The sequence below is a fragment of the Populus nigra genome, chromosome 8 (genome assembly GCF_951802175.1).
Source record: "Populus nigra chromosome 8, ddPopNigr1.1, whole genome shotgun sequence".
NCBI lineage: Eukaryota > Viridiplantae > Streptophyta > Magnoliopsida > Malpighiales > Salicaceae > Populus > Populus nigra.
In genome coordinates, this window is record NC_084859.1 from 20,295,861 (window position 1) to 20,306,759 (window position 10,899).

At 35.3% G+C, this 10,899-nt stretch overlaps 1 protein-coding gene and 1 non-coding gene across 7 annotated transcripts; both read right to left on the minus strand.

Annotated features, from left to right (window-relative positions):
- Positions 1-237: 237 nt before the first annotated feature.
- LOC133700884 (protein LNK2-like) lies at positions 238-7,834 on the minus strand. 6 transcript variants are annotated; one of them, XM_062124603.1, is made up of 11 exons: positions 7,695-7,834; positions 7,459-7,572; positions 5,159-5,501; positions 4,933-5,053; positions 4,042-4,309; positions 3,841-3,930; positions 2,597-2,948; positions 2,161-2,510; positions 1,924-2,078; positions 675-1,049; positions 238-578 (listed from the first exon to the last, which is right to left on the minus strand). In XM_062124603.1, exons 2-10 carry the CDS (start codon positions 7,480-7,482, stop codon positions 683-685), a joined length of 2,070 nt encoding a protein of 689 aa, XP_061980587.1. In that variant the 5' UTR covers positions 7,483-7,572; positions 7,695-7,834; the 3' UTR covers positions 238-578; positions 675-682. The 6 variants fall into 6 exon arrangements, with proteins under 6 accessions (XP_061980587.1, XP_061980588.1, XP_061980585.1 ...); XM_062124604.1 differs by having other exon boundaries at positions 238-1,049; positions 2,161-2,501; XM_062124601.1 differs by having other exon boundaries at positions 238-1,049.
- Positions 7,835-9,727: 1,893 nt separating this feature from the next.
- TRNAR-ACG (transfer RNA arginine (anticodon ACG)) lies at positions 9,728-9,800 on the minus strand. The gene has a single exon. It is a non-coding gene; the product is annotated as a tRNA-Arg (tRNA).
- Between the last annotated feature and the right edge of the window lie 1,099 nt (positions 9,801-10,899).

Consider the following 10,899-nt stretch of genomic DNA (forward strand, 5'->3'; position numbering starts at 1 on the left):
CCATCTCTTTCTCTAATCCATTCGCCTTCTTCAAAAATTCAAAATCCAAAAACTTTTGATTTATCTTTTTTATTATTATTTAACTTTGATTAAAAAAAATTTATTCCATATAAAGCTGAAGTTAAAAAACAATTTTGGAGTGCAGGCAAGGCTTTTTCCAGTCAAATTTATTTTATGGTGCACAGGGTTATTCTTGAAGTTAACTTTCATAAAAGAAGCAGATACAAAAAGAGGAGATAATATAAAATTCGTCCGTATTGGAATCACAATTCAGAATCAAGTGAAAGTGGCCAATGTCACTCAAGAGAGCAGGCACTTGCAAATCTACTAATAATTATTGGAGCATCACCCTTTCGCACAATCAACAGAAAGGATTAAAGCACAGAAAGTCATCATCTCGAGAACTCACAGCAAAGAGTTCAATGTTGTAGTAGATATGTAGCTATATTAAAAACATTAATACTTCCAGAATGCACAAATGCGACTTCTTGATAGTTACGCTGCTAAAGACATTTACAAATCCCCATCAATACTGGTGTTTATTCCTCATGACCCTCATTTGGTGATGATCCAGTGAGCTGACAATAAAAGAAAACCTCGGCATTACCAGTAAATCGATATAATCGCCATTGCAAGCGTAATGCATGCATGGAAGAGATTCAGGCAGGAATTACCCTTGTCTTCATTGAGAGGCTTTAACCTCCCTAGCTCCTTCATCTGCAGGCCCATTGTTTGATGCATCCTCTGAAGCGTTTAAGCAAGGGTTGCTTTTACACTGACTGACAGCCTGAGCATTGGTCAAGAGACTAGAAAGTTGAGACCCCTTTTGCGAAAAGTTTGGTTTACTTTTTGGAGTCTCAGGCAGGCTTGCCGTTGACAGCTTTGCTAGGCCCATTGTCTTGTGCTCACACGGGAGCTTAGTTGAAAAAGGTGATTCAGGTGTATCAGGATGCTTCCCAGGAATATCCATCGGTCTATGAAACAGCAAATGAGCCACAGTCCGGTCTACGGGATTGGTCTCTGTTTCCACCTCAGGCACCTTAACCACCCTGCAGTAGACTCATAAAATCCATGAGGAAAATGACAGGCAAGTTTGAGATTGCCATACTCTAAACAAATTGATAAACACTTGATTAATAATTTTGTGCAAACAAATTGAATAATTTGAATTGGGAAGGACGAGGTGTAAAGGAACAAACCCGTTGGAATAAGAAACAATCACATTGTCGTAGACAACAAAAAATCGAGTTTCAGATCAAAACAGTTTAGAAATGCATCAAAATAATATTTTTTATTTTTTTAAAATTATTTTTAACACCAACATATCAAAACGATATGAAAACATAAAAAAATTTATTTTATGCAAAAAAAATTTGAATTTTGAGGGAACCAAGCATGCTCTAGCTACAAATGTCAGTTTAATATCTGCCTCTACCTAGGTCGGCCTACAATACCAAAGCTTCTCTCCTACAAATGTCAGTTTAATATCTGCTTCTACCTAGGTTGGCCTGCATACAATACCAAAGCTTCTCTCAACTAAATCAAGAAATGATGACCAGCACTCACAATCATAACAGAGCCAATGGAAGCGAACTACTACATAGTTGATCAACAAGGTCAAATTCAGTCAAGTTTTTAAGGAAATCCAGTGAAAGAGGAACCTAAAATTTTCTGTTTAGATTTTCTTCAACTTCTAAGAACAAGCATGGCCTTAATTGAATTGTTTCAGTCACTATTCCTCCATTGTAAATAGAAGATACCACTTTCAATATTCATTTCTAGAACGAGAAAGGAAAACAGAAAATGGTGATGGCATTAAAAGATCCTAATTTAACATTTCCATAGAGAAAAAATGTTAAGAAAAAAGAGAGGATAGATTAAATTTGAAAACAGAAGCATGAGAAATGCATTGCCTTAACCAACCTTCTTTGACTGCTGGTTTCCTCTTTTGCAGCAACTTGTTCGTCCCTGCTACTATTGTTTGTGCTGCCAGTATCACTAGCATAATGCCTTTGCATTGCACTTTGAGCCAGCCGGAACAAGCTATCCCGAATACAAAGTCTAATTCTGACATCCAACTGTTGTAAAACATTGGTTTGGAATCGTAACCAAGTACAAATTATTTAGCAGGGAAAGAATGCACTAGTACGTGAAGCATACCTTTGAAATAATATCTTGAAGCCTGTAGAGTACTGTGTCCTCCATTGAATAATCATTAACCGCCAGAGAGATTGTATTGGAATCATCTTGCTCAATAGGTGAGTTTGGGTCAAATGAAGCAAGTGTACTTAGATCCTCTACTTCAAGGTCAGCTCCTTCAACATGCTGAATTTGATTTTCTTGGGAACACTTTTGATGAACAAGCTGCTGCTGCTGTTTCTGAATGGCAAGCATTGCCTGAATTTGTTGCCGCCTCCTTAATTTTTCAATCTTTTCCTGAGGTGTCATTCTCTGGGGTTTCACAGGACAGTCAGCTAACTTGTTTATAGGATTTGCATTGCCTGAAGAAACTTCATAACCAGAAAGTTTAGGTCGATGATTAAATGACTTGAAATTTTGTTGGAAAGTCAGAAAACTTTAGCAGGATTCGCATTACCTGAAGAAACTTCATAACCAGAAGCTAAAGGTTGATGCTTAAAATCCCCAGACTGAATGTGGGACAACACAGGCATAGAATATGGAATTGTAATACTTCCGTATGCAGAAGGGGCCACAAATGGATTGGATATCTGCTGGTACTGCAACTGCTCGGAACCCTGTAGCTGCTTCTGTTGGCTGAGAATTGAAGGGGGAGAAGATTGCATAATTTGGGGTGCAAAATGATTCTTAAGCTGACAGGCTGGGATTCCAGATGAAGTCCAGTTTCCATAAAAATCTTGGGATGATTTCAGTTCACCTTTTTCTTCCAGTTTTTCCTGACCTTTCAAGATCTTCTTTTGCCTGTAAGTCTGATCACAGAACTATAATAAATAGACAAATTACTTATAGAATAGATCAACGTTTTAACCATCTAGACCTGCAGGGGAGAGTGACTAAGGCACAGTTAGTATTTTAATTCAGTACATGGTTTGTAAGGATAAATTCAATGTTATTTTTTTTTTTAACTGTGATTTACGATCCAAAGGGCTTCTATTGTTCAGAATATATTGAGGTATTAGCTAAACTAGGCAAAGCAAACAGAATTTGCATGTCCCTGGGAAGAGTGGATGTCACGCTAGAAATATAAATAACTGATGCCTCCTGAATTTTCACATGTTATTCCTTTCTCCTTCCTAACAGAAAACCACACAACGGCTTTCCTTCAGGCAATCGATATCATGGTTAAGTCATGGGAAGCTGAAATGACATCTCTGTCAGGCATTTCAGCTTCCCATGACTTAACCATGATATCGATTCCCATCATGATAATTATTGAAGTGATGACTAAATCATGTAAATCCATATTCACCCAACATCCAAGTTTATTCTCATTCCAAAAAATAAAACTAAAAATAATAGCAAGAAATATGGAGAGACGAAGAGGAATTTAAATAATATAATTTCTCTTTTCTGTCGCCATTTGCCATTCCAGATTAATATGTGGAAACCACACTGTATTAGTGAAAGGATCACAATATCAAGATTTTCCAACTTCAATTCACTGATATAACTTTTCTTGAATCCTGGACAAAAGAACTTAGAACGTCAAAAGATCATAGTTACTGATTCTAAAAAACAAAGATTGTATTTGGTGCTTATTGAGTCTAAAAGTTATCCTGAATGAAAAGGGGGAAAATCAGTAACATGTCTGGTTCAGTATCAAGATTTTGAAAATATCAAAAAGAAGAAAAAAAAAGGTACCTTGTTTGCCAATTCATTTGGCAAAGCACCATTTTCTTCCGTCAGTTGAGAGTTAGCCGCCGTGTTCTTTCCCACAACAGCCAAATCTGTCTGCAAAAGCACAAAAAAATAAAATAAAAAATGCTAAGCTTCTCTCAGCTCCTGCACTTGAGCATGAGGCATTAATAAGTAAACTCATCACTGAAAATTGAGTAACTATACCTGCTCCTTCAGTATAGGCTTGTTTTTAGCTTCATCATATTCTACATGATCAAGGCTTGCCTGAGTATTCTGCAGACCATGAGATGCAGGATCGTTCATTTTTCCATAGCCAAGGGTAAACAGCCGGTCTTCTTCTTGTGCATACTCTTCTCTCGAAGCCACAGATATTGGAAAGGGCTTTACCGGGCTGTTAGTTATATCTTTAGAAGAAGACCATAGCTCATCCGCATTACCAAGATTTACATTGCCAAATATTGGGTCATCATTGCTGCAAAATCACCACTTGTGAGGATATTGAGTCAGATGGTTATCACTGTTCTCCAACAAAATCAAGATAAAATATAAAACATAAGAACACAGTGAAGAACAGAAATGCAGGAAAGCCCTTCCACAATTGGACAAGCTCACCAATTCCTTACAAATCCAGTGCTGCTATATTACATTCTTTCTGCCATTTATACTTGTAATTGAGGATATTGTGCTGCTAAAAACTGGCTTCCTTCAGGTTCTTTTCCCAATTAACAAAATCAAGCCAAGGATCAAAAACCACAAATTTTCAAACAACTAGTCATTTTTTGTTAGTGTTGCTTTTAGCAGACAGCACTTATTTGGAAAAGGATATAGATCCAAAACAGAAGAAACTACATTTATTAAAAGAGTCTGGTTGTTTTTCCATCACAACAACACTCCTGTACTACATGATTCTTTTCTTCTGAAATGAAAATAGACAGTGAGCAAAATTATTTTGTTCGCGAAACTTTCAATTCACATTCAGTAATAAGAAATTGTTCAAATTATCAGAATAATGAGATGTACAAGCTTCCATATCAGGGTGCTGCTGACCATCTTTCATTTAGGTGCAGAAAGTAAGAAATGGTAACTGTGCTTTACCTAAAAATTCGATCAAGATCATCAAAGCTTCCAATGCTAGCCCAGCCATAATCAACAAAATCACCTTGCTCTTTACCTTCATGGGAATTTTGAAAAATCTCAGTGTCCTTATCAAGATGATCTGTCTCCACATTAAAAAAAAAAAAAGGAATTAGAATGACAGCAACATGTACTATGCTATCATCACCCTATCTACATTTTTTCCTTGTAATTGAAATCTCATCACCTGCTGATGAATCAAGTTTGGTAATGTCAGTTAAATTGTTAGAGATTGAAGTTTCCAAGGAATCCTGCTCAGTTTTGGCAGCATTAGATGAGGACAAGTTAGGCCATCGGTCCATGTCAAGTCCTAAGGAAGAAGTTCCTTCACTTGTGTCAACATTCGAAATGCTCTCCAGCTTTCTGCCATCAGTATCAACTTTAGCCCCAGGTGCCTTCTGCTCACTAGATTTAATGGTGCTAGCTTCTTCATTCGATACCTTTTTCTTGCAATAATCTTCACTTGCCTCTGGATATGGCACGATATGGTCATCACTATCATCAGCCTCACCCCATATTATGTTCGTAAGCTGAAAGGATAGTGAGTAAGCATCATCACTAAATGTGGGATACATGAGAAGAATGAAACAGTCACAAGTTAATCTCTGGGTAACTTAGCAAGACTATTTTTCCCAACATAACATTCTGAATAATGCACTAATTAATCAGTTCAGTTCCTTGTAAGGTGTGCGTGGGCACATATGAGCACACATGTGTGTACGAGAGAGAGTTGCTAGTGTCAATGAGTTGGGAACAAAATATTTAATTGAGTCATGCAGAAAATACTAAAATGTTCTAAATTGTGTTAAAAATAAAATAGAAAGTAGAGGCCGTTGGCATGATTCATTTAAAATTTGCAACAAAATTAAAAAGAGAAAAGAAAATAAAAGGAGGAGATGGCCCAAAGCATGCTCTCAATAAGATGAAGTACGACCTAAAGCTTCATTGCATGTAAAGAGCACTTTGGAAACTTCAGTCTGGACAAATAAACCAAGGCAAAGTATCTTCTTTTCGGAACTAATTTCTTCACAGTAAGATATAACATCTAACGCTACCTGCATCACTTTCTCAAGGTCCTCTCTGACTCGAATGATCATAAACCTTCTCAAATCCAATTTAAAGAAGATTCCCTTTCTCACTATTCGTTGGTATTATTTGACACCAAGTTCACAACCAAACTTCACCAATAAGTGTCACCGGAGAAAGAAACTTAGGTGCCCTAATACCATAAATAAAACCTATTCAATAAAAATTAGACAATATTTTATAGCTGTACATCTATAAACAAAGTAAAAGGCCAAAATTCAAAATATCCAAAAGAAATATTACCTACTTATATGCCAAAAATGGCCAAAACTCTGAATCCTGAAAATGTGAATCAAAGGTATCTCTAACTGATGCACCATCAGCAGTCTCCTATTTTGACTTGTGATTAATGACCTAGCAGTTCACTTCAACAACACCATTGAAAGGTCCCTAGTGAACATAAGTTTGAATTTCAGACCCAGCAAGAAGAATTACATTTTCCAGTAGGCATGCATATCACCTTTTTATCAATATCCATGGAAGACAAACCAAGCAATATCAAGTTTTTTTCTGCTGGATATCCAATAAAAAATACCTCAAAGTGTGAGCATCTTTAAGGAGGATATCACATTGCACCCCATCAACTGATCCACAAAAAAATTTGCATCTTTCCATCAGTTCCAAGCTACTTTGTAAGGAAAAGGGAGGGAAGTGCCTTCAAAGATACCTTCTTCATAGCTTCTTTAGATATGAATCCACACGACTTTCGTAATCACTATGCTCAGCTTCTCTTATCATCACAAGCTCCATCTTTTTACGCATCCTAACTTCAATCGCTGAATTCTTCCCTCAGTTCCCAAGAAAAAATATATTCTTCCCTCCTCCAGCCCTTTCCCTACATATTTCCACCAGCTTCGTAGCAATACGGCCCGTGAAAACGACTCCCAAATTAAAACACTTGAGAAGCTCTAATAATTTTCCACAAAGACCTACTTTTCTTATTATTTCTTCACTCTATGTCAGTGTGCCACATTCAAATACTACTGATCGATTCTTCCTCGTCACAACCACTCACTTTCCCCTAAATCCCATACCACAACCACTCCTTAATCTTCAACTAAATCAATATCTCTCATCACTTATGAAAACTCCATCTAATTTCCAAATGAATCACACCATTTGAACACTTTGCCAATTCCTAATTCCTTCAAAAATTAAAAAAAAACTGCAAGTCATGCTTTTCACTTCAACACAGTTCTCCTTATAACCATACTCTAAAACTAACCCATAATCCTAAAAAAAAAATCATTTCTTCTTCAAATTAGTCCTAAAAAACTTCAAAATACAAGTAACTATCCATTTTAAACAAGATCAGTGAAATCTAAAAGCAACCCAAAAATCCAATTCACAAATCAACTGCATATTCCAAAATAGATAATGGAAAAAAAATGATTTAGTTACCTCTTCGTCGTTCCAATCAAACATAGCTAAAGAAACCAGAACAGATCACAAAACGAAAACCCAATTCACATATTATATCTTGAATTATCTCACACATCGCCAATCCTTCAAAACCTTCACCAAAAAAAGAAAAAAAGAAAACATTAACTTACGTTAAAACAAAAACATCAAAACCCTTTAACCCTAAAAACCAAACCAAGACAAAAACTTTACATGCAAAACAAGAAAACAAGAACCTTAACAGTTGTTAAAGAAGCAACCAAAAGAGTTTTCCAGAGACTGAAACAAGAGCATAAAAGAAAGGGAAAAGACAAAGGGTTGTAGAGCACGTGAGAATCACGTGAGTTTGATTGGCTATTTGACTGACACGTGTGTTGACGACAGTATCTTAGTGTGTGGTTAGAATGTAAGGATAGATCTAATACTTGAACGTGATTGGTTAATACGTGAGGAGTTTGATTTGAGTTTGATTTGGGTTGAATGTCATGTGAATTTGGAGAAATTTGGTAGGCAGGTCTAAGTTGTGGCTGTGGTTGCTTCGAGGGTTGGTTTCGCGCGTCGGTTTCTTGGGCCCATGTTGACCAAGTGGTGTTTTTTGGGATAGCCACGTTTTTGGATTTAAAAAAAAAACAGGAGAAGGATTATGAGAGTGGCTTAATTATTAATTAGGTAATGATTGAGGATTAGGGTTTAAAGAAGGGGGTTAGGCCTTTTGACTCTTGACATAGGCCCTACGCATGTGATTTGTTGTTATTGTGCCATTTCATTAAATTCGTTCAAAATGTTTATAGACAAAAGATACGTATAAAATTAAAAAACGTTAGCTCTTTTTTCTTATTTTTTGAAAAAAATTAAAATCTCACAACTAACCTATCGAAACATTGTTATAAAATCTAGGTTGCTCAATGGGTCAATTTGGATCTTATTTACTTCAAAGTTAGCACTAGTTTAATTTAAAATAAATAAATTTTTTTAATGATTTAGTTAAAAATTTGATTTGATTTATCACATTTTTGTCAACTTACATGATTAAAATCATATTTTAACTCCTTTTTTTGTGTTTTTTTATATATTAAATTAATAATTTTTTATAAAAAATATATTTAAGATTGATATCCGTATCTCAACTTCGCTCCATGTTAAATTTTGTAACTATTTATCAAAGTATTTTAAAAATTAATATAGGAACACTTTCTAAAATTTAAATTTAAATAACACATGAAGTACTTGAATATATCTCATATATTTAAAAATAAAAAATAACTTGTACATCTCTCAAAAGAAAGAGAGTTCAAACAGCCCTACTCATGTAAGTAAGAAAGCAAGAAGAAGCACTTGAGGGTCTAGCTGCTGTGGTCAATTGTGTGACTTGTTCCGCTCCCGTTCCGGGTTCGACCCTCTATGTGCACGCCTGTCACCCCCGCGGTGCCTTACCTGCTCCTGGGCTTGCAAGATGTCCAGTGGGCCGTGGGGAATAGTCGTGGTATGCGCAAGCTGATCCAGACACCCCATACAAATCAACAAAAAAAAAAAGCAAGAAGAAGAGTAAGAAGACCCTCATGAGGATTGTTAAGAATATAGAAATATAACTCAAAATCATGATTAATATATCACCTCCTGTATCTTCATATCAAATATATCCTAACATCCAAATTAAGCTTTATTCTAACATCCAAATTAACTTTTCCTTTTTTTTTTTTATCTATTTCTAATTTCTACAAAATTCAATAATTTACGTGTCAATCACTTACAATCCAATAAAAATACTTTAAAATATAAAAAAATATAATTTTAAAAAGAAAAGAGACTTTCAATTATTCCTCGAAGCACAATTTAGACTATTACATATCATTGTAATCACAATTATAAAATCTAGCCTAATGATTTAATTTAAAGATCAGTCAAATTAAAAAAAAAATCAATTTAAGTTTGGTTAACTTAGCAGGTTAACATGTAAATAGTTGATCCGATGTTGATCGAGTTGTTTTTAAAATAAGTAATGGAAAACAATATCATTGTGGCTTTATTTTAAGGAAAGGTTAATCCACCTGGCCTAATCTGGTTCTAGAACAAGTTTAATTACATTGACTCCAATAATTAGCCTTGAACCCAGTTGTAGAAAAACGAAGAAGGGAAGCAGAACGAAACTGGGCTGAGGCCTATGGACATTAAATTGATTCTAGTCTTTATTAATGGGCTTGTGGCCTCAGCATGAAAACTGGCAAAACATTAAAAAAATAAAAAAATAAAAGAGGAGGAAAATCAACCACGACTCCACTGGGGATCGAACCCAGAATCTCTGGTTCCGTAGACCAGCGCCTTATCCATTGGGCCATGGAGTCCTTCATGCCAGTGTTTCTATCCATTTAATATATTTATAAATCGTACAACTCTACCTTCCGAGCCTCTACTAGAGTCATCGAGGGTGGCCAACAACTTCAACCACTTGTATAATTTGAAAATGGTATCCTGGATGTTGCTTCACGGGTAGGTCTTTACTGCTCATCAATATTTGAAAATGGTATCCACGCATGAATCACTTGGAATTTGAAAAAAACAAAAAAAACAAAACATACAGATAGTTTCATTGATCGTTTCGCGCGGGTTTACCAAGGTAAAACTGCATGCAAAAGCTAGCATCAGAAGAGAAGAGAAGAAAAGACAAAACATTTTTGCTGCGGCATTCACATGTTCATGCATGTTTCCATGGACGGCAACTGCTGAGATCTGCAACCCAGTACTACTTGTAACTTCAAACCAGCTTTCCCACCTATCTCTTCACACGTTGCAACATTCTACTAGAAAAAAACACCAGAATTCACACGTTAATTATCCACCTGAAAATGACTCCCGGACACATAATCACCATTTCTCTTCTCTCTTTCACTCTTTTCACTCTTTTTTTAGTCGTTGAAGGGTTAAAGATGTTGATAATTATATTTTCTTATTCTAGTTATTAAACATTAATTTATTCGGTGGATTAAATCGAGAAATTTACAACCCAAAACCTTATTTACTTTGAGTTTTAAATATATATTAACTCGGTAAAATTTAATTAATGTTTTATGTTTTTAATAATTTAGCTGACTCTCCAACCAAAACCTATTTAATTTTTTTTAGAAGAACAAAATAATATTATTTTACTAAAAATATTGAATCAAATTAACCCAATAATTTATATTTATTTCTGAGTTGATCTCCAGCCGGGTCTGAGTAGTATATATGCTATTATATATAACAAAATAATTAACGTAGCATAAAAGAAACAAAGTAATTAACGGCTAAACATGATACGTCTGACCCTCTAGGCAAGGCGATACTTTCAACACAGTATCATAAGTTCTCTTGTATCTGTTTGCATGTATAAATAGGAAGCTAATGGTGGTATAATCTTTCACAATTCACTCACGTTTCTTAAGAGAAAGTACTCAAGAAAAATAA